This window comes from Chlorocebus sabaeus, chromosome 12, assembly GCF_047675955.1.
Source record: "Chlorocebus sabaeus isolate Y175 chromosome 12, mChlSab1.0.hap1, whole genome shotgun sequence".
NCBI lineage: Eukaryota > Metazoa > Chordata > Mammalia > Primates > Cercopithecidae > Chlorocebus > Chlorocebus sabaeus.
Genome location: NC_132915.1, coordinates 28,119,797 through 28,144,676, shown reverse-complemented (window position 1 = coordinate 28,144,676; position 24,880 = coordinate 28,119,797). Strand labels below are relative to the sequence as shown.

The following is a 24,880-nucleotide window of genomic DNA, read 5'->3' as shown; positions in this document are numbered from 1 at the left end:
AGAAGTATGGTGCCAGCCTGCCAATTCATAGCTTGGCTCTGCACTGCCAACTGTGGGATCTTGGGCAAGTTATAATCTTGATGCCTCAGTTGTCTCATTATAACATGGGGATAATAATAAAACTCATTTCACAGGATTGATATGAGGATTCAATTAGTTATTACATGGGAGGTGCTTAGAACAGAACCTGGCAGAGTAAGCATGTGGTAACCATTACTATCACTAGCTCATCCACATAATAGATGAAAATTGCTGGGAAAGTTTTTCTTATTAAAAAAGACCAAAATTTCTGCCTTAATGTTCATTCCCACTTGAATTTTTCTTATTGAATGTACGGGGTGCACAGGGACAGAATAAGGAGACTTGGGTTTTTGATCCAATGTGACCACTGCTAAGCTGCATGACACTGGGTAAAGCCCACAGTTTTGACTCCAATTTCAGAGTCCTCATCCACATAACAGGCAAAGACGTGAGTAGGATTTTTGAGAGGCTTCCAGCTATCACCCTTTTGAGTGTAAGATTCTAAGACTGTTAACATTGTGAATAAGTGACTTTATGGCCTTTCTTCCCTTCTATTGTCTTATATCTCAGTGCTTCATATGCCCCAATACTAAAAGATTCATGAATGACTCAGTGCTCAATATTTTCTTTTCAGCTCTTACCTTCAACGTAGGTTGGAAATGAAGCCAAGCTTTTTCTTGACTGTAATTAAGACAAAGAGGTTTCAAAAAGAGCAAAGTATAATGAAATATGCATTAACACAATCATCCATGCAACATGAAAAATAAACACATCATCAGTGGCAGTTACTAGTTACTGATCATTTTTAGTTAGAGAAAGTAAAGTGCAGATAAACATGCATTTATTAGTAAAGGTTACCTAAAACCCAGAATAGTCCATTCATATTTTAGATAACCTAGAAATCTTACATTTCACAATCAGAGAGGCATTTGCCAACTAAAAAACAATCCCACAGACAAAAATCTCTAACAACAACAATAAAAAGGGCACAATTTGTAGTCTTAAGGATCTGCATTTCCATGTGAAAAACTGATTAGTGAAAGCACCAACGTTATGACTATACGTTGAAATTAAGAATTCTCTTAGAGAAATTTATTTTACTCTTTGCCACAGTGATCTCTCACTGTGCTAAAAATGTGTGCTAGAGGTTTTTAAAATCTCTTTCTTCCATCTCCTACTGATTTATTTTAGTTGAAAAACTCCATTATATAAATCATTATTGTGTGTTTTCTGAATAAGAACACAATAATGGAGTAAATTCCAGTAAACCCTGGAATTTCTTCTGCACCTCAGAGCAAAGGTCAGTGTTCTCACAGCACTGTTGGAAGCAGAGATGATGAGCTAGACACCTTTTAGAGCCTGACTAGATGGCAGCTTAACTGCCTGCTCTCAGAGGAGCAAAACTCACCATACGTTCCTTTCAGAAGCAGATGTCCTAGATGTAACACTGACTGAGATAAGAGAAAGAAATTCACCCCTGCTTCTACCAGTAGAATTTGTAGCTAGTGTGTCTGGACCAGGGTGATACAAGCATCACAGGAGAGTGGAGAGCTATTGTTAAAGACAAGTCCCTAAAATGCGTAGAAGGTAAGATTTGCATGGCCAAGAATTTCATTGCTGAGAACCTACCCAGTCTTAGGTGATTATTTAAATGCATGACTTTAAGAGGAAAGATATCTGGCACTGAATAGCTGTTGGATAGGCTGACCTGCATAGATGGTAGACTCTGGGGTGCCTGGCAGGTTGGATGAGGAAAGCGCCCTGGGTGAGTGTTGGGATGTCATTGGGAGCAACTCCCTAACCTAGCACTTAACACAGTGCTCTTTCCTTGGAGGATGGGAATGGCAAAGGGATGACAACTTAGTTAATACTTGGACAACAGTCTAAAAATAGTAGTTTTAATTGTTTTGTGAAAAATTGGGGCAGTTGAAGAAACCTAGTTATAAGACTCCAGGTCAATTCAGGATAATGACAATTCAACACTAATCACACAATAATATATTGTACAGGGCAGCTTTTCAGTAAACCTGCTGCATGTGTGCTCACTGAGATGAAATGGCTCTGCACACCAAAGTAGGTGGGCTCCTAGTGCACCAGGAATGAAAAGTTACTGGCTAGTAATGCATTTATGAGAAAATGCACACCAAATAAAAGCCAGGATATGTCAACAGGGGGAAACAGAACTCAAGTTTCAGCAGTGCTTTAAGTTAATTGTATTTTCCACTTACCTAAGTGAGAAGATAGGCCCAGTTGAGGACCAGCAGCCAAATCTAATTCAGATTGGTTTAAAGAAAAAAAAAAAACCCTCATAACTTCATGTTATGCAGATGGAAGCTAGCATCTTCACAGGGGCCAAAAACTTTTAAGTTATTATTTCCCAGTCATTTCCCTACCCTTGTCCCAAGTAACTAGAACCTGGGGTAATGAGAGTTTGTTTAATCAAAATTGCTTAGCCTCCAGGTACATCTAAGAAGTCACTTCACATTTTCTTGCTCTATTTGGATACTTTTCGGAATGCTAATCTCAAAGACAGTGTCCAGATTGTAGCAGAAGCTACAAAAGAATTACTTTAGTCTATAGCTCTAAAAGCTGCCATTTTATTAAAAGCTACAACAGAGAGCATTTGGTACATTCACTTAGTCTCTACTCATGAGCCCACGACTAGCTTTCTTCGTCTCTGGGGTGGTAAGATTTTTTATTTTTTTTAAAGAGTTTTGTGAAATGGAAGAATCTCTAACTATTGCACACAAATAGGATTTTCATCATCATTTCTAAGGATATGTAGAAACATGAGCAAAGTCTTGAGGGACTGAGAAACTAACAAATTTGCCTTATTATATCTGAAGCATAATCAAATGCTGAATATTTAGATGTCTGGTTAGCCCTTTATTTCACACGTGGACTGAGATGAACATCTGCTGTTCATTAACTTTCAAGAATAAATAAAGCTGCATTTAAAAAGTTAAAGGCTAAGATCTTTGGGATTTGTGTTTGGGGGTCACACAAATCGACTCATGGGCAGAACTTGGAGGCACAATTGGGCAACTGGAACAATGACAGACAAGCTACCTTGTCCATGTAGTCTGTGGCCTGTGAACACTTTCTACTCTGGGAGTGGCAGATCTTGGCAGTTAAGAGCGTGGGTTCCCACGAGCTCTGGATTTGAATCCTGGCTGACCACTTGTGAGCTCTACAATCTCAGGTAAGTTACTCAACCTCTTAGCTTCTTCAACCAGCAAATGAGGACAATGATACCTACCTCATAGAATTATTTTAAGAATTAAATGAGACACTATCTGTGATTTTTCTCAGCCCAGTTCCTGGAACATTGTCAATGCTCAAGAAATGATAATGCTCATTACTGTTATCATCATGGCACCTGTCCTTTTTTTCTTCTTACTATGCGTTCTCACCCAACCATGTGATGTAAGAATGAAGCAAACTGTGGAACAGTGGGAACAGCAGAAACTGTGCCTCTGTCACTCCTGCTTCAAATGGCCAAGGGTCTGAGGTTCAAGACCAGAGGAGGCCTAAGTATATTTCTAGTCTAAATTCTAATGTTGGTCATTTCAGGGAAGGTCTATCTTTGATTGTTTGGTTTAATATGAACAGATTAATAAAAATACTTTTCCTTTGCATATTTAATGGCAAATATATGTGTATTCAAGGGTACCTCAAGGGTAAATTTTAACTAAGACTTCCTTTAAAAGTGATCTGCCACTCAGTTTAAAACAGAGATTGTTTTTTTCATTGCATTTAACATAAAATTATCAGCAAAATGAGGGAAAAGGAAACCATCGTTCATCATGTGGTTTACCTCTTTAACACATCTCCTCAGTGTTGATGAGGGAGCAGCTATATTTAGAGTGAGCTGAGCCCACACACAGATTATGGCGCAGACCAACATTTACTTGATGTTGGCTCATTAGCAGGTGTGGGTGGCAGTTCACTCGGTGTAAAAGGACCCTGGGTACAGGAGAAGGCAGTGTCTCCCCTCTGGGGCTGCCCTTTCTCAGCTCCAGGCACCTCAGTGGGAAAAAGCAGCATCTTCTCACTGAAATGTTCCACATAAGCAAGGAGACCACAGAATTTGTTGTCTAAAAGGGATACTTTAGAGCTGCACTGTCTGGCAGTCTGCAGCCACACGTGGCTATTTAAGTTAATTAAAATGGGATAAAATGAAAACTTCAGTTCCTCAGTTACACTGGCCACATTTCCAGGGTTTGACAGGCACATGAGGCTAATGACTACCACAGTGGACAGAGCATAAGTGGAACATTTCCAGCATTGTGGAAAGTTCTCACAGACAGCACCGCACCAGCAAGAGAGAAGGGCGTGCTCATAAAACGGGCTGCCTGGACAACAGGCGTGGACTGGAACCACACCCTAGGTAAACTGGGAACATATGGCCACTCTATTCTTATGAAAGTTATCGCATTTGGGCCTGAAATAAATGGGTGTTTAAGAAACTAACTTATTTCCCAAAGCACACAGCAACTGCAAGTCCTGGCATGTAATGCCAGGAGGAAAGATGCTGTATGTGGAGTTTTTGGTATCCAAGGTCAAGTGCTGTTCAACAGCACTTCCTGCAATGATGCAAATGCTCTGTAATCCACCCTCCCCAAAAAAGTATCCACTACTGACAGCCATCACAGGTGGCTACTGAGCACTTGAAATGTGGCTACTGTGCTTGAGGAAATAAACTTTTCATTTTATTCATTCATTAGACACCTGCAGCCAGTGGCTATTAAACTGGATGACATGGCTTTAACAGGTGAACTGCACACTGGAGAGGAGAAATCAGGATTGTTTTCACCAGGGTAATGTGGGTCAGGAGCGCTGTAGAATGCTGTATTAGGAAGCACAGAGCAGTATTACAGTAAAGCAAAGTGGCCCGATGGCCTTGGTAACAAAACAGCACCCTACCTCTTTATTTGTGGAGGCTTCTGCGGGGTCACTGGGGTGAAGAGGTGTGCCTGATGACTCTGCACCCAAGGGTGAGGAGCTGCCAGGAGACGGAGACTAGAACACAGCAAGAGGAAACACAGTAAGAACTTGAGAGACTTGGCAGACACTTGACCGGGAGAAAGGGGCCGGGAGAGAGAAGCAAAGCAGAACACAACCGAACAGACACTGCAGTGGGGAGAAAACCTCTTAGAAAGGAGCTGCCAACTGTACATAAAACACTTGTGGTTTTCAAGCTTTCTTCTTCAAGTCCTGCCATGCTTTCAAAGGAGATTTCATAGCTCTGGGCTGTTATTTCCCTTAGGCCAAATGTTGAAAGAAAATACAGAAAAGGTTGAATATCAAAAGTCCTAAATGAATTGAGCTAAGGATACTACACAAATATGTTTAAAACATTTTTTCTTACTGACGAAGCCAAATATTTAGGGTATCAAATGTCTTATAAAATCGCCTGCCCCAAATGATCCAAATGAAAAGTAAAAATTAAAACACACATTTTTAAAGAGGCAGCTGGGCCTGATTTTGATGACTAGAAACCATACCACCTGTATTTTCCTAGTCAATTCAGATTTCAAATATTTCTGATTTAGTCTACAGGCTATTGAAAATTCAGAGAAATTTCAGCATTTTAGCATCTGAACACTACCTTGGACGCTCTTAGAACAGTTCAAAAATCCTTTGTCAAACAGTATATCAGAAAATAAGGCTTATAAACATAATCCAGCATATAAACAGAACCAAAAACAAAAACCACATGATTATCTCAATTGATGCAGAAAAGGCCTTTGACAAAATTTAACAACCCTTCATGCTAAAACCTCTCAATAAATTCAGTATTGATGGAACGTATCTCAAAATAATAAGAGCTATTTATGACAAACCCATAGCCAATATCATACTGAATGGGCAAAAACTGGAAGCATTCCCTTTGAAAACTGGCACAAGACAGGGATGCCCTCTCTCACCACTCGTATTCAACGTAGTGTCGGAAGTTCTGGCCAGGGCAATCAGGCAGGAGAAAGAAAGAAAGGGTATTCAATTAGGAAAAGAGGAAGTCAAATTGTCCCTGTTTGCAGATGACATGATTGTATATTTAGAAAACCCCATCATCTCAGCCCAAAATCTCCTTAAGCTGATAAGCAACTTCAGCAAAGTCTCAGGATACAAAATCAATGTGCAAAAATCACAAGCATTCTTATACACCAATAACAGACAAACAGAAAGCCAAATCATGAGTGAACTCCCATTCACAATTGCTTCAAATAGAATAAAATACCTAGGAATCCAACTTATAAGGGATGTAAAGGACCTCTTCAAGGTGAACTACAAACCACTGCTCAATGAAATAAAAGAGGACACAAACAAATGGAAGAATGTTCCATGCTGATGGATAGGAAGAATCAATATCATGAAAATGGCCATACTGCCCAAGGTAATTTATAGATTCAATGCCATCCCCATTAAGCTACCAATGACTTTCTTCACAGAATTGGAAAAAACTAAAGTTCATATGGAAACAAAAAAGACGCCTACATTGCCAAGACAATCCTAAGCCAAAAGAACAAAGCTGGAGGCATCATGCTATCTGACTTCAAACTATACTACAAGGCTACAGTAACCAAAACAGCATGGTACTGGTACCAAAACAGAGATACAGACCAGTGGAACAGAACAGAGCCCTTAGAAATAGTACCACACATCTACAGCCATCTGATCTTTGACAAACCTGACAAAAACAAGAAATGGGGAAAGAATTCCCTATTTAATAAATGGTGCTGGGAAAACTGGCTAGCCATAAGTAGAAAGCTGAAACTGGATCCCTTCCTTACACCTTATACAAAAATTAATTCAAGATGGATTAGACTTAAATGTTAGACCTAAAACCATAAAACCCCTTGAAGAAAACCTAGGCAATACCATTCAGGACATAGGCATAGGCAAGGACTTCATGTCTAAAACACCAAAAGCAACGGCAACAAAAGCCAGAATTGACAAATGGGATCTAATTAAACTAAAGAGCTTCTGCACAGCAAACGAAACTACCATCAGAGTGAACAGGCAACCTGCAGAATGGGAGAAAATTTTTGCAATCTACTCATCTGACAAAGGGCTAATATCCAGAACCTACAAAGAACTCAAACAAATTTACAAGAAAAAAAAAACCCCATCAAAAAGTGGGTGAAAGATATAAACAGACATTTCTCAAAAGAAGACATTTATGCAGCCAACAGACACATGAAAAAATGCTCATCATCACTCGCCATTAGAGAAATGCAAATCAAAACCACAATGAGATACCATCTCATGCCAGTTAGAATGGCGATCATTAAAAAGTTAGGAAACAACAAGTGCTGGAGAGGATGTGGAGAAACAGGAACACTTTTACACTGTTGGTGGGAGTGTAAACTAGTTCAACCATTGTGGAAGACAGTGTGGTGATTCCTCAAGGATCTAGAACTAGAAATACCATTTCACCCAGCCACCCCATTACTGGGTATATACCCAAAGGATTATAAATCATGCTGCTATAAAGACACAAGCACACGTATGTTTATTGCGGCACTATTCACAATAGCAAAGACTTGGAACCAACCCAAATGTCCACCAATGACAGACTGGATAAAGAAAATGTGGCACATATACACCATGGAATACTATGCAGTCATAAAAAAGGATGAGTTCATGTCCTTTGTAGGGACAAGGATGCAGCTGGAAACCATCATTCTCAGGAGACTATCGCAAGAACAGAAAACCAAACACCACAAGTTTTCACCCATAGGTGGGAATTGAACAATAAGAACACTTGGACACAGGAAGGGGAATATCACACACCAGGGTCTGTCGTGGGGTGGGGGGAAACGGGGAGGGATAGCATTAGGAGATATACCTAATGTAAATGACTAGTTAATGGGTGCAGCACACCAACATGGCACATGTATACATATGTAACAAACCTGCACGTTGTGCACATGTACCCTAGAACTTAAAGTATAATAATGAAAAAAAAAAAAAAAAGAAAGAAAGAAAAATCAGCTCAGGGAGAATGGTCTGGTTGGGTGTGGTATTGCCTGGGCTGATGGGACCCCAGCTCCCTGTGCAGGCAGGCCCCACTAAATGTGAATAGGAAGCTCCCAGGTTGGTGTACACAGAAGGTGCTCCATAAATATCTTCTGAATGGATGGGCAAATAAAACAAGCAAGCACAGGAATGGGACTGATACAGGCCCGGAAAACACTCCTCGGCCTATAGCCAAACATTGTTGTGTGCTCCTGAAATCTTGGGAGATGAAAGGCATCTTCAGGTGAGCCACAGAGATGCTTAAGAATTCTGCAGTGATGGTCCTCTGAGAGGAAGGCTATGCTGCTTCACAGTCTGTTGGCAATGTTTGACAAAAGGCATAAAACACAGAGAAAAACCCAACACAGATGTATTCCCTCAGGAAGTGTGGGGATGTGAGTCTGGGCAAAGGAAGCAAAATAACCCTAGTCCTTGCTTGAACCCATGTCTGATCTCTCGGGACCAGCCCCCTTGGGGAAGCTGAGGCACAGAGACATCAGTAAAATATCTTCATGGAAAGGGAGACTGTTTCACACAGAAACCGTGCTGGTGTTGGGGCAGCGGGGGCATGTTGATAGACAAGGGGGAGCTTGGTGAGCATTGTGTGAAACAAACAAACAAAAATAAACCTTTTCCAAAAAGTCTGAATTATGGAAAATATAGGGGGCCACAAATGAACGAAAGACAATGCAGTGAAATTCATTTTAATTCAGATGAAGCAGTTGTATGACCCCAGCCTAATGCTGTGAGACTTGAATTTGTTTCTTGTGATCCCATACACCTGATTCTAGGCAGGGAGGTGAGGACAACGAACGAACCCCTTAAATGTTCACATGCAGACATCAGACACTCTGTGGGGAAGCCAAGAGGGCAGGCCCAGGGTAACAGCTGGCATAAAGAACCCCAGGCCCCACAGCCCTTGGCTGCAATAAAGTAGCCCCGCACGTCCTCAAGAAGAAACACACACAACTTTTATTTGGCACCAAAGACAGCTGGTGCGTATTTGCTGAGTTTGCTCTCTGGCTGACTCCAAATTAATGTAGTAAAGTGTGCATGAGAAGTTAATGCCTTTAAATTTCCCCAGTTTTTCAGATCTGAAGAGCTTCTTCGGATATGCACGATTCTATTTTTTCCCCCAAGTAATTTTCTGTCACAAAGATTTTAAGGGTCTGGCCCCCAGGGAACCTGGTGTAGCTGGATTTTCTTTAATTGCATGGTTTGAGGGCTGTATCACACCTTCATTAAAAACAATCCTCCAGAGAGTCTCACATTTCCTATTTCTCAATTGCTCTAAATCTTCTAAAAATAAATTCTTTACAACATTATGGGCACCTGATGATCTTAGGATGATGTAAGAAGACAGGTTACACAGACAGTGAGCAGGGACATGGAAGAGGGAGCCCGGACCCCACAGTAAAGTGAGGTGACTGCTGCTGAGTACCCACATGGAATAGGGGGAGGGGGCATAAATGAGCCTGCAGTGGACACCGCCCTTGCAGAGGCTCTGGTTGGACCCACACCCACCTCATCAGGGACTGCTTCCCCGCAGACCCTGGGTGCTCTTGCCTTTGGCACGTGCTTGAGCTAATTCAAGTTTCCTCCCGTTTGCATGTGCAATTAATCACCTCCACCTAGAAAGTTCACCCTCATTCTTTCCTACGTTCAATGTTCAGCTCAAAAGCAGTCATCTTGCTGAAGCTTCCGCAGACCCTATTCACAGTACATTCCTTTTCTCCACAGCCACGTGCCATGCTGTGTAATTATCTGTTCACGTTATGCGTTACGTTATGCTTTCAGGAGGTAGGGACCTTGTCTTGTTCATGTTCATCCTCCAACTGCCTCGCCTTGGGTCTTGTAAACAGTAGGCACTCAGTAAATGTTTACTGAATAAATGGCTTCAATTTATTCTAGCTTTACAATGTTTTCCAGTTTGCATAGGAAGCAGATATGTTACATATACACCAATGCTTTCTTTACTTTTCAGTGGCCAATGGTAGGCCCTTTTCTGATACAGCATCCCTCTAGTGTTGTGTGTAGAACATTCAATATGCAGTTTTTTTAAACTAAAAAACTTTTTTTTTTTTTTTTTTGGTAGAGACAGGTTCTCGCTATGTTGCCCAGGCAGGTCTTGAACTCCTGGGCTCAAGCAATCCTCCTGCCTCGGCCTCCAAAAACACTGGGATTACAGGTGTGAGCTGCTGTGGCTGGCCTCAATCTGCATTTTGAATTAGAGAAATGGTCTTTGCCTTTGATGACTGTCACTTAGGCTCCAAGGACACACTTTTGATGCAGAAAGCTGTCCCCAAATGAGAGAGGACCCCATCTAATGGAAGCCTAAAAATCACCACACCATTGTCTAAATGTCAAGGGTGGACAAACAGCTTCAAAACAGACATGGCCCCATGAAGCCTCAACAATGGTGTTAGTGTTTAGCTCATCTCAAATGTCTGCTTTACAAGACCTTTGTCCATTACGTCCAACTTCCACCTTGATATACTCTTAAAAATGGAGGAAAAAACCAGAAATTATATAATACTGTTAACTTTCAAAGAATACATTGCAAGCAAAATTTAGGCAATGAAATATGATAGAAAAAGTAAAATTGTTGTCACATATATCTCTCTCTGGAGTCTCATGCCTTCTGGGCCACTGGATAGATATCCAATTTTAAGCAAATGAGACCATTTGCTTGTGAGGGTGGGACGTAAATGTAGGGTCAACTTACCTTACAAAGGTAAGTGCTGAACCCAGAAGTCTAGGATGCAGTGCGCAGAGATGACTCACCAACAACTCCCTGTTCTACATAATTACAAGGTCTCTTTAAGCTAACAACTCATCTTCTGCAGATAATGTTCTAGTAGATTCTCTACAGCTACCATCTAAGTTTTACTACCACAGCTCTGGGATTCCACAGAGCAAAGCTTTCAGCCTCAAGACCAGGTTCCTGAATCCCAGACAAGAAATGTATCATCCTGTCCATTGGCACTGGAGCCAGAGGTGGGTAAAGGATATAAAAGTATCCCAAGGCAAAGTTGATCGTTCATTTTAATTCTTTTTTTTTTTTTTTTTTTTTGGGAGACAGAGTTTCGCTCTTTTTGCCCAGGCTGGAGTGCAGTGGTGTGATCTCAGCTCACTGCAACCTCTGCCTCCTGGGTTCAAGTGATTCTCCTGCTTTATCCTCCCAAGTAGCTGGGACTACAGATGCACACCACCACGCCCAGCTAATTTTTGTATTCTTGGTAGAGATGAGGTTTCATCGTGTTGACCAGGCTAGTCTCAAACTCCTGACCTCAAGTGACCCACCCGCCTTGGCCTCCCAAAGTACTGGGATTACAGGCGTGAGCCACTGTCCCCAGCCTCATTTTAATTCTGTCTGAACATCTCTTAAGGGCAAAGACAGCGCTTCTCGTGGTAGTGGGGAGACATACAAATAGATCCTGGAACTTTCAGGCTGTTTGAAGGGAAGAGAAGCACCACCACAAGTTATTACTATTTATTTGTTCCTTCGACAGACATCTCAGTCCTATCTGTGTTCCTAACACTGGGCCAGGAAACAAAGAGGAAGGAGACCTGTTTTCAGAGAATGGGAGGAGGCAGATATGGAAAGGCAGGCCCCCAGCAGGTGGCCAGGGTGTCCTTCTGCACAGTGGGGACACAGAGGGAGTGGTCAGTTCTGCAGGAGGGGAGGGGTGTGCATCAGGCAATGCTCCCTGGGGAGGTAGTGCTTCAGCTGAGTCCTGAACACCATATGGTCTTCATAGAGTAGTATGGGATGGAAAAACAGGGAAGATACTGGAAACACAGGCAGGGAGGAGGAACAGCACAGCTCTGACAGATAAGAAATGAGGCTGTGGAGCCGGGCAGGGACTAGTGGCTGGAGCCCCATGGAGGATAGCACAGGGTGTTACCAAGAGCTACAGCTCAGCTCCTACTCTCTGCCCCAGGAGTGGATTTTTTTTTTCTTTTTCTTTTTTTCTTTTCTTTTTTTTTTTGTGAGTCACTGGCCTGCTCCCCTCATTGAAGAAGCCTAATATAGGCATTCAGAACTATTTCCTGAGTTGAACCAAAGATCTAAAGGAATGAGGGATTGAGTTACCACTCTCATCCCTTGGAGATCTGCAGAAAGAAACTTTTATAATTAGGAAAAGTAGATGGGATGATAATAAGAATCCCCCAAAGCTGGAGGTAAAGGGTTCCTGCCTCCTTCCAAATAGATGATGAACAACATTCTATTCTAGAAAGGCCTGAGGACTGAGGCAGGATTTCAGAGAGCAGGGCCATGACGTGGAGAGGAATTCAGGGATCTTGAAAGAGTTTTGGAGAAATTCTAGTCAAGAGACACACAAAAAGTGAGTTCTATGTGGGCCATTCATTCACCAGTGAAATGCTGACAGTATCCAAATAAACCCAGATCCCGGCCTCCCCCAAGAAATGCCTGGTCTTTCAGGGGAGACAAACCCATATAGGTTACAAATACAGGGTGACTTCTGTAAACAGTGGTCACTGTCTGAGTAGCTGCAGGAAAACAAAAGTTTTAATGTCACAAAAAGTCACAAATGAGCCGGCTACTTATAATGTGCTAAGTTTGAGTGTGTTCCCTAGAATTCTTGTGTTAGCAACTTGGTTCCCAGTGCAGCAGTGTTGAGAGGTAGAACTTCTGGGAGGTGACTGGGTCATGAGAGCTGTACCCTCATGAATGGATTGATACATTCAAGGATTGATGGATTAATGGGTTATTGAGGGAGTGGGTTAGTTACTGTGAGAGTGGAGTTGTTATAAAAGTCAGTTTGGTCGTCCCTCGTGAACCCCCTTGACATGTGATGCCCTGCACTGCGGAGTCCCCACCTGCAAGAAAACCCTTACCAGATGCAGCCCCTCCACCTTGGACTTCCCAGCCTCCAGAACTAAAAGAAAACAGACTAAGACACAATATTAGTGCCTACCTGAACGGTCCCAAACACTAGCATCTATTTATCTGGTCCACATCTTTGTCAACTGTTCTGTTGACTGTTGGGACCATCTGTCGTTACAAGGCAAAAACAAAACAAAAACAAATAATAGCAAACAAAGTGCAGAGGTGCAAATATTGCAAAAATAAATACAGAGATAGCAAAACTGCATAAAGTTGAAGAGGGCAAAGTTGGAGTCTTTCTCAAACTAGCTGTTGACCGTGGAGAAACTGGCGGGGTTGCACTGGTTAGTGAAGGAGTGATGAATGGAAGAATGGTAACATTAGAGGTGCTTCTAAAGAGAATGACTGGAATATCAAATAATTAAGAAAGGCCCTTAAGAAAACGGAGTCAGTCCTTAAATATTTTTACTGAAATTGGTTTCTCTTTATGATTGAGATGACCCTTTCTGAACATGCTGCAAAAGTCACATGTGATTTGAAGGTTATTTTGTGTGATTCAGTGACTTTTCTTTGAAAACAGTTATAACTAAGATCAATACTACATCATATAAAATCAGTACTACTTCTCTGTTCTAAGAATTCATGTACAGTTGGAACTATAACCTATAGGTTGATAGTCAAAAGATAAATTAAGATTATTTTTTTAGTATTGTTCTCAAGGTAAAGTTCTAACTGAATCACTTCTTACCAATACTTTGAGAATGCTGGTCCTCACTTCAAATGAATGAATGTTAAGCAGCTTTTTGAAGGTACACACATGCAGGGATTCCTTAGAGCACCTCCGCCCCAGTGGCTGAAGTGTGGCATGATGGCTGCCAAGATGGGCAAGGGGTGCGGAGGTCACCTACACCGGCTGGGTCAGAAACCCTTCTAGTGGAGGAGACACAGAATCATCTCCTATCACAGTGCTTGGGACTCCAAAGGCTCTGGAATAAAGCCTGTTGGTTGAAAATCAATCAACTCCTAAGACAATGGGTTTAGTTCTCAAAGCCACCATTTTCTCCTTTCCTATATTAGGATCCATTTTGAAAAGCATAGTGTGATTCCAGGGAACACAGTTACATACATAATTACATTTAATTTCTCCCCTGAAATGTATTTTTTTTTTTTTTTTTGAGATGGAGTCTTGCTTTGTTGCCCAGGCTGGAATGCAGTGGTGCAATCTCAGTTTACTGCAACCTCCACCTCCCGGGTTCAAGAAATTCTCCTGCCTCAGCCTCCCGAGTAGCTGGGATTAAAGGCATCCGCCACCACACCCAGTCAATTTTTGTATTTTTAGTAGAGATGGGGTTTCACCATGTTGGCCAGGCTGGTCTCGAACTCCTGACCTCAAGTGATCCACCTGCCTCAGCTTCCCAAAGTGCTGGGATTACAGGCACGCGCCACTGCTGCACCTAGCCCCTTGAAATGTTTTTAATTTTATATTGTGGCCAAACAAGGTAACTTATGTTTCAGGATAGTAAGGTGATTAAGTGCTTAAGCCCCAGCATCTGGCAGATCAGAGTTTGAATTCTGGCTACCACTCATGGCTCTGACACTGGGCAGGTCATCCATCCTCTCTGATACTTTCTGAGAAATGGGGAAACAGCTACCACCCACCTCCCGGGTTGCCATGAGGATGAATTGGTGATAATGCACACCAGTGGTGGGTTCAGTGCCTGGGCACGGGCAAAGCATTCAAGTCTTTTAATGATCTGAACAGTTAGAAAAGTTATTTCAGCCCTCTGGGAGAGTGCTCACAAGGACAACAAACGCCCACGAGGATGTTTTCTTCATCTCGTTTCCTTCCTTATTAAAATTTTATTCACGGGTAAAATTGAAAAGCAAAAAGGCTCTATAAAATCATACCAAGATTCTACATTAATTCATAAGTTCCAACACTCTTAATGGTCTATCGGTAAGAACAGCTCATTACTGGCTAAGGCTTGGGGGTATATACAACTGCTGTGTGCAACTTCTGGCATGTCTACTATCTCCCGACCAAGACAGCATTTCCAAATGTAAGAGTTGAGGGTGATGCTATTATAGTGATTGATTTACAAAAGAGAATCAGGGCATATGCATGCCTCTACTGTTAATTTATAGCACAGCTCACATACGATCTTGGCATACTGCTGATTAGGATACCCGGTGAAGTACCCCAGCAAGCCCTAGCCAACCTTAATGAGTTCCAACACTTGTTGGCCTCTTTCCTCCAACGAAACTCAGCGACAGAAATTCATGGTAATGAAGGGCAGAACATAATTCTTTAAAAATTACACAGTTTTGCCAAATCCATCTGAGACTGAGTTATTTAGTAATTTCATATATGTAGAACAACACAGAGAACCTGAGAATAAGGTGTTTGGCTTTTACTCTTTAAGTGACTAAGCGGCCAATATGCTGCATGAGACTACAGCACTAAGAGCTCATGAACTTCTTCACCAGACACCTGTCATTAAGCACCTATTTACTCTCATTTAAAATGCAGATTTAACAAGCCCTGAACAAGTCATTCCTCAGTTCAAAAATCTTTAGTCATTCTTTTTTGCTTATAGAACACATTCTAGAGTTTTTACTTTGGCACTTAAGGCATTCCAAGGGTTGGCCTTAATTATTTTACTATTTTTTTCCCTCTTCTACTTCCTATTCTCTTTCATCAATCCAAACTGAACTACTTTCTGTTCCCAGCACATCACCTGTGTTTCTGCTCAGCGTCTTTGTTTATGCTCCTGTCTGAACTCCTCACATACAGGAAGCTCCAGCAGTCTGTCTCCATTTCAAATAGTACTTCTTTCATGCAGCCTTCTTAGTTCTCTTAAGGGAAAGGAAAGCCCCTCTTGCAAGAACTGTCTGCATGCATTTTGTTTGCACCATTCTTATGGTGCCTCACTGTCTCCCTTCTATTTTATAAAAATGTAATGCTACAGGACAGTAATCATATTTTAAGTACAATATTTTAATAAGCACCACAAAGGCAGGATTTATCATCAGCTTACATGTTTCCTCTCCAAGTGCCTCATACAGAGACCCCATAAAATATATAGCAGGAGTTCAATAAACGTGTTGAATAAATGGAAGCATGTATAGACATCCATTTTGTATCAGAGGAAAAGGAAGCAAAAAACAGGTTTATATAGAGAGTGGGTCTGAACACATGCAGCATTACTTCTCGAGGTCCACTGTCCTCAAATAGCTTTGCACTTACGCTTACTGGTTTATCCAGCTTTATCTCTTTTCTCACACCGATGTACGTTGTTTCCCTCACTGATCCAAGTTATTTTAGCTTAACCTCATTCCACATTAGAATGGTTTTTAAAAACCCCAAATACATGATTAGTTTTTTTTCTTGCCCCAAGATATGTTTGTGTTTCAAAAAATCGAAACTGGTTAAGAAATCCATAACTATTCAGTCTCAATTTAAACTATATTATCAATGCACATCTGTATTTCTTTAATGTGGTGAAGTAGAAAGTTATCATGGCATTGTAGGGGCATAATTATGTCATTAAAATGATAATAGCCTGGGCTTAATGAACTGTTTTATATACATATTTATAATGGATTCAAGTAATACCAATGAAACATTTTGAGATAACCATCAGCTAAAATGTTCTAACCATTTTTGTTCTCTCTTTTCCCACAGGCAAAGCCCTCCTGTTCCCAGCCCCAAGTCGGTTTAACCCATGTTAAATCTATAGGTTGAAGACTTGGGTCACTCGAAGCCCAGAGCCTTGCACAGCAGCAATCTGCTCCAACAGATTGGTGATGTCATCATCAGAGACCACAAAAATAATGCATTTCTCACCATCAAAAAGCTTCTGAAGTCATGCTCTCAAAGGCAATAAATAAATAAATAACCAATTAACTACACCAGTGTAAGGGGAAACAAGTTCTTATCCGATAAAACTGACCTATAAACAGAGGTTATCTCTTCCCCCTTTGAAACAGCCTCACTGTACTTAAATGAAATGCATTACAATTTGGAAAAATGAGGGAGTCTTTTATTCATTTCTACATTTAAGTCCATCCATTCCTTGATGGTGTTCTCACACTCATTCCCAGGCCACTGGCCCTTAGCTCTGTGGGAGAGAAAAACCAAAGCCACTTTTAACTCCTATTAAGAGATGTAGCTAAGAGCACAAGCGGATTTTCTGTAACAGCACATTACCTGCTAAGAACAGTCATAGTGACCATTTACATATGGCTTACTATGTGTGCCAGGTACTGTACAAGGGTACATTATATTCGTAGTACCTCACTGACTAGCAAAGCAGTTCCTATGTGCAAGGCACTAATCTCCATTCATTTTCATTAGCATCACAGAAGCACAAAACAAAACACAGAGCATGGAATTGGAGGTACACTGCCCAAAGTGACTCATTTATTAGAACGTGGAGAATCAGAACGCAATGCTGATGGGGAGAAAGCAAAGAACACAACCCCTTTCCAAGCACCCTTCCTGAGTGATCGAGCAGCCTTTGCTCTGTCCTTGCCATCTTGGACTTCCAAGCCCCAGGCAAACCCGATTCCACTGCCTCCTGTCTGGTGTAATGCACACTCCCCCTCTCTATTCTTGCTATACTAACTCCTACCATCAAGGGAAATGCAGAGACCAACTTACAACCTGACAGGATGAGAAGAAGAAAATAAAAAGCAAAACAGCAAATGTGATTTTGAAGCCTTAGGATCCACCTACCTCTCCTTTGTGACACTCAAATCGGTACATCCAAAAGTTCTCCATCTTTCCGGGTGCTGTTTGGGCAGCTGGGCCACCTCTAGTGCCTTCACTTGAGAGCTGAGGCTAAGTCCTGACCTCAGTACCCGTGTGAGTTGTTTCCAGTGTTGTTAGATACCCGAGTCAATCATGCAGCTGGTAACAGGAGATATGACCACCTCCCAGGGTGTCCGACCCTCGCATTAACCCCTCGCTGCCTGAATGGTCCAGGCAGTCATGCGTCACTGCTGGGCATCAGCAGCTGATGTTTCTGAGAAGGGGCTGGCCTATCCCTCCTGGCAGCAGCATCTACTATTTCTGGAGAAAAGACACTCGGCTCTGAATTGCTACCAGAAACTTTCACACACCCCAAACTCTGCTACGTTTATAGAATCTGTGAAAAAGCATCCAGCTCATGTGGAAGGAACGGGTGGGAGTCAGGGGAAAAGAGGCTCTCTCAGGACCTGCATCAGGATGCACCTGGGCATGTGGTGCAAGCCTGGAGGACACTGAGGCCAGCTAGGGGCCGCGCCTCTAGGCACAGGAAGTCTCTTCACCTTTACCGAGGGCCTGAGACAGCCTCACGCTGCAGTCTGAATAAGGGGTATGCCAAGCCAGCGACACCAACACAGAAAAGGGCTGCCTCCAAGGCCAGTACGGTTTGAACCAAACCAACAGATAATCCTACATTGGGCTCAAGTGCCAGACTATATATGCTGGTTCAGACCAGACCAGAGGAAGGTCAAGTCAAACCAGGCAGAACTGAGCTGGATGGAGGAGCTCTTGGAAACAGAGGCAGCAGTGTGGTTCTGAAGGCAGGAGGCAGACAGGGAGACCTCTGCAGAGACACCTTCAGAGCTAATCAGCCTCTCAATGATCTGTGGCGATGGGGAAGGATGTGGATGCATGAAAAGTGCTCATCTGACTTTAGCCTTCTCTTTCATCAAACCCTTTATCAGACATGCTGACAGGTCTCTCTGTGAGCCGACCTGATTGGCTAATGTGCTACGGTAGGACCAAAAGGTAGAAAAAAGAGACACAAAGGGCCTGTGAACAATCCACAGCTGGCAAATCCTCCCATGCTAGTTGACAGTTTGCTGTGCTGTGGACAAGCTCTGCAGGCCAAAGTGGGAAACGGGGCCAGAGAGAGGGTGTCCTCAGGCACTGCCCTGTCTCTCCTCACTGTTCTGACATTTCTGACCACTCTTGTCGGCAGTCGCATTGCACCTACTCTAATCTGAATCAGTGGGATGCAAGTCCCATAGCTGTTAGCCACCATTCTAGAAAGTCCTTTCTAAATGGTGAGCACTGCAGGAGGTATCTCTTCCTACTTTACAGCACTGGGCATCTCTCAAAACACTTTCTTCCTTCTATTAATTATTTAAAGAGAGAAAATCTTGGGGTGTTGATTTCCAAGAGTCCAGACTGAATACTCCCCATCATTTAACTCTCCCCAGCCCATGGTGCAGCTTTTCCCCCATTATCACTCTTGAAAATTGCACTGGTTTTCATTTATGAACAGCTCAGAACAGGGTGGGTGAAGCTGTTTAGAGTGTTCACTGCTGCTGTGAAAAGCTTGCAACTGTTTCAGTTATTACTCGGAAATGACCAGCACACCTAAGACTTAAAGTCACTAATCAGACTCAAAGAAAACTGCCAGGCCTTCTGGAAAGTTATAGAAAGCATCTACCCGGTGTCCTATTGGCACAAAAGAACTTAGAATTCTTTCTCTGGCTTTTTTGTTTTCATTGTTTCTTCCCTTTCATGTTCATTCTGCACCTGAAACCTACTTAATTATTCACCACCACCTTCTCCATGCCTCATCAATAATGGATAACACCTGCGATGGAAAACGCCCCCAGCAGCGCAAAGGCGGTTGAGATGGAAGCATGAAGAGGAAGAGCCACATGCCACACCCAAGGGAGAAACCAAGCACTGAGACACCAGTCTGTCTCAAGGCCTGGTCTCTCCTGCACGGCTCCCCCATACCAGCAAGGCCCCTTAACTCTGTGCTTACCAAACTTTTTGCATCATGGCACACAGGGAAATGTTAATATTTGTACAATACACTGGGTCACACAGAGAGGACCTGGAGGCCATGATGAGGCTGCACAAGGGCTGAAGACAACGTGCCCGGTGGCCCAGGTCACTTCCCATCCCCAAAGTCCGGGAGGATCATTAGCACTGGTTGAAAAGCTCTGCCTTAACTTATGAAAGGGTCTTTATAGCAAAGTCTTTTGACAATGGCAGTCCCTTGGGAATAAAGTTAAACTCCTTCTCCTTCTGCGCAGTCCACCATGGACCTACTCTTTCTTCAGGACAACACCTCCTCTTCTCCATTTCCACAGCCTGCCCTAGTCCTAGCTTTCTCTGGTGTGGCCCCCTGCCCCATCTCCATGCTGGCTCTCACACACCTTCCCTTTTATGTCACTTTGGTTTCATCATCCATCGATCACTTCGGGATCTGCAAATCTGCCTCCTCGCAGCCAGACAACAAACAAACGCAGCCCAGGAGTTGGTAATGGTTGACAAGATCAGTAGGAGAGGACAAGGCCAGCAGCTGCTCTGCCCTAAATTGGAAGTCCAGTAGCTGACATGGGACAAGGCCAGATACCAAATGTGGCAGGCAGCCTTCTCAAATGGCTCCCAATCATCTCTACCTCCTGGTATTCAGCCTCTTGGGCAAATCTCCTCCCTGGGGAGGGAGAACGGTGGAGTGACTTACTCTAAGCAATAAAATACAGCAAAGATGACAGGATATCACCTGTGACTGGGTTACAAAAAACCATGACTTCCATCTTGCTATCAGACTCCATGACCTTCTTATCTTGCATACTTTATGAAGCAAGATGCCAAGTGTCAGAGAGTCCACGTAGCAGAGAACTGGGGACACCTCCGGCCAACAGTCCATTGGGAACTGAGGCCCTCAGCCCCACTGCCCATGAGAAGCTGAATCCTGCCCACAAGCATGTGAGCTTGGGATGACCGCAGGCCACCTGACCCCCTGATGGCAGCCTCCAAGAGACCCTAATGGAGAGAAACTGTGAGATAATCAAGGAGGGTTGTTTTATGCCACTAACTTTTGGGGAAATTTGTTACACAGCAACAGATAATTAAGACACCAAATAAGGATTCAGATGAAAGGCTCAAGAGCAGAGGAGGCTCGAAGGTCTGGCTTGGGGCTTGACAAAGGACTAGCTTAGATTCATACACTCTGAACCAGCAGAGCCTGTGTCTGCATCAGTCGGAGCCTCTATCTGTCATTTCTGTATCCCTGGGGTCTTGCACAGTGTGTGATCTATAGAGGGATCTAAAAATGTTTATTGAATGAGTGGATGATAAATTGTAAGATGCACGTTCAACTTTTGACTAAGGACAGTAGTCACAAACTCTCTCTAGTTCACTGGCAAAACAAGGAACAGCATAGCTTTGAGGCCGTATTTCTTATTCCTATATATAGCTGGTGTTCAACAAAACACAAAGGTATTAGCAGAGAAACAGCTATGACAGCTCAGCTCAATCACTTTGCATAGCAGATGGTTGAGAACATATTTGCTTGTGTAAGAAGTTTCCCATCCTTTTCTGAGGTCTGCCTGGAAATACACTGGGTTCCATTACTGCTGTCCTGGCAGCGGGTCCTTTGGTTCTAAGGTTATGCTTCTAGCTTCTGGGATGTTGACTTAGAGGGTCTGCCAGCCCCATTTTTCTAAACAGTCTGGATCATATAAGAAAACAAAGTTGGTTTTAGAGCCGACACTGGAATGTATACTCTTCTGCAGCAGGTAAGGGGAAAATCAGAGATAAGGATGCTTGGAGTGTTTTTCCTCTTAACACCACACACAGACTGGGGCTAACTATCCTAGAACCACCCTTCTTCCCTTCCCTAAGAATACATCACATTCCAGCCAAGAATCAATCCACCTGGGGAAACAGGGCTCCAACTGAACACATAATAATTCCAAATTCTGTCTACTTGATTTCAGATCCCATTTCAACTTCATCCTTTGCTAACCAGATCCTGGAAAAATTTTGTCTGGCCAGAACTCTGCAAGGTGTAATCAGCAAGAGGAAATCTCTTGTTCAGAATATCTTAACAAGAATCCTTCACAAAAAAATGGAATCCCTTGGCAGCAAGACAGTTCTTTTCACTCGCCCTTGTAAGCTTGACAACACAACAGCAAGGTCGACAGGATAAGATGCTGCTAACAAGTCTTAATGAATTAGCATGTGCACTTGACCTTGATCAGAAGTCTCCTAGCAACTGTCAAAAAAAAAAAAAAAAAAAAAAATCCATGTCGGTGGCATGCTGAATTCAGGGCAGGGAGGGGGTAACATCAAGGAAATCAAGGTCCCAGATGAAGCCATGGTGCTCCTACACCCTCACTGTAACATTTTTCTTGAAATTAAAAAAAAAAATGTGGATGTAAAAGTACACATGATCAGGGCAAGAGATTAACTCATTTTACCGATGAGGAAACTGAAGCCTGGAAGGAAAGCAGGTGACCAACTCAGGGTGACTGCAGCAGATCAACTGTGAGCCAAAGATTTACATACGGTGGACACTCTGAGCAGCACATCTGTGTGACTTGCTCTGAGGGAGATACAGAAGGATGAGACGCCGACAGTGAATTACAGAGGCAACAGGTTAACGCGTGGAAGAAAAGTGGAAAACGAGATCCTAAAGAGTTGAGTGTTAAACTCTGGTCCACAGCCTAAGCCAGTGCTTACCAATTTTGACTGAATCTCATTAATACCCGTGCCAAGAACCAACCTCCAAAGGCTGTAATCGAGAAGTCTGGGGCCTTGAAATCTGTTTAGAGAGCGAGGCCCTGACTTTAATTAATCGGAATGTGACCTGGATAGAGATGAGATCCGCAAGGTTACAAGCACGGAGTAGAGGCCAGTCCAGATAAGCATAAAGACATTTAGGATTTTTCATTTTAAAGATGATCACATTTATAGTCAAATCGCATTTCATAATTCTCCTGGGTCACAAAAAGTCGTCTATTTTCAGCTACTCCTTCTGGGTAAACTGGGGCCAAAATGTTCAGACTGGCTCCAAATCTCCTTCAATCCATTACCAGACTTCTTTACTTACTTTCTGGTATCCCATGGGTAGGGTGTGACCAAGGGGTCAGCTAGGCCTGTCAAGGTGAATGTCTGTTGTCTCAATATGAGAAACAACAGGAGAAAAACTGCAAGTGGAACTCCTCAGGGGAGTGAAGAGGCCTGTGTCTAAACAGAAATCCTCCTCTCTTATGGATGCTCTCAAGAAAGCACTCAGCGAAGACTGTGTTTCAAAACAAGTGGATTGAGAAACTACATTTTTGGACTCAGAACATGCTGCCAGTTACACGTGTAATTGGAGTATTTTTCATTTTAAAGATGATTATGTTTATACTCAAATCACATTTCATAACTTCCAGGACAACATGGGCTCCAGGATACAACTGGGTTACATATGAAATTCAATTATCTATGATATATCTGTTCCTCTCCCAGCACCTTCCCTTCCTCTCCAATACGGCCCCAGTACACTTATCATAGAAAAAATGAGAGTGGCTGGGCATGGTGGCTCATGCCTGTAATATGACACTTTGAGAGGCCAATGCTTGAGGCCAGGAGTTTGAGACCAGCCTGGGCAACATAACAAGACTCTGTCTCTACAAAACACACATGCACACACACACATACACACATGCGCGCGCACACACACACTAATTACCTGGGCATGATGGTATGCACCTGTAGCCCTAGCTACTACGTAGGTTGAGGCAGGAGGATTGCTTGAGCCCAGAAGTGTAAGGCTGCAGTGAGCTAGGATTGTATCCTTGCACTCCCGCTTGGGTCACAGAGTGAGACTGTCTCTAAAGAGTGCATAGTTGGGGCAGAGGACACAATTTTTCTAAAGACTACTGGGCAGTTTATTGAGCATACACTTATTCAGCAAGCATGTCAGACGCCCGAACTGTGGCCTATGAGCTGCAACTCTAACTGGAAACTGACAACAAAATTCTCTCTCGCTAAATCGTCCATTTCTTTCCATGTTGTTTGTCCCATCACTTCTTGGCACAGTTTCACATATATAAAGTCTGGTGAGACAATCCATCAAAAAAGTTGAGAACGATTCCTCTTGGGAAAGGGGTCAGGCAAAGAGAAAAAAATTGGAGCCCAGAGGGTTAAAAAAGATCAATCTTCTCCATCACTTTCTTTTATTCTACAGAGCACAAAGTAACTGGAGAACTTGCCTTCTGGTGTGCAGATCACCGGACAAGTTTTGCTCTGGTGATTTCTAGGTGGTGATGGTCTGATGTCAGTAGGGGAGACACCTGCCAGGCAACACGTCTTGCCTAGAGCTGAACTGACAGGTGAAACTCTAAAGACAAGTTAAAATAATTGGAGGCAATACTTCCAATCCAGGTGGTGAGATCAAAAGCAAACATTCTCCCATCTCCTTTTGTTTTTTTTTCTTGATTGAAATGAATCACTCTTCAAATGGGATTTCAAGATGAAGCCTTTTCATTTTAAAGGTGTACCAGTAAGATCATTAAATCTTTAAAAAAATTACTCCAGTTGCATTAGGTTCTCACAGTTCACAGAAAAACGCCTCATTTTGTTGTTGTTATTGACAACTAAGGTATCTTAGAGCATTATTCCCCACGGACAGAAATGACACTGTACTGCAGATCCTAAGTTGCAGAATGGGCCACTAAATGCACTCTGGTAAAAGAAGTCGTCTCAAAAACATTTCATTTTTGAAGTAAAGACCATTAACCTACATAAGTATACAAACCCGAGGAGAAATGAACGCATCACATTTCACCTCAGCAAGCATCGCTCCCACTGCAGTTAGTATTCTTGCTGCTATCCTTCCCATAACTGTTCTGTGCTTTCCAAACTAAGCACACTATCAAGTCCACAGCTCCTGCACTCTTCAGGTTTTTCATTTTCAAGGTGTAAATTCATTTACCAATTAGTGTTCTTCACCTTAAGTAGTACAGTTCCAGCCTTGACCTACTTTTTATTTCTTTACTCTTACGTGTGTCATGTAAGTCAAATGCAAGTGTGTGTGCTTAACACAAACACTGCAGGAAATTAAAAACTTAGTGCACTCATCTTACCACATAACATAGTTAATAAAGCAGTTGTTTCTTAGAAATTGTGCACAAAATGTACAGAAGTGTTTGCCTTTGTGTCTCCAGGAAAGCAGTAACAATGAGATGGTTCCT

General features: G+C 42.7%; 1 protein-coding gene across 6 annotated transcripts in view; it reads right to left on the bottom strand.

Annotated features, from left to right (window-relative positions):
- The window catches only part of APBA1 (amyloid beta precursor protein binding family A member 1), a 226,858-nt gene that overhangs the window by 37,794 nt on the left and 164,184 nt on the right, over window positions 1–24,880 (bottom strand). For all 6 annotated transcript variants that reach the window (XM_007969448.3, XM_007969446.3, XM_073021532.1 and 3 more), the window contains exons 3-4: window positions 4,948–5,043; window positions 663–702 (exon numbers count right to left, since the gene is read on the bottom strand). In XM_007969448.3, the coding sequence (XP_007967639.3) occupies window positions 663–702; window positions 4,948–5,043 (136 nt within the window). The remainder of the gene's footprint in view (window positions 1–662; window positions 703–4,947; window positions 5,044–24,880) is intronic.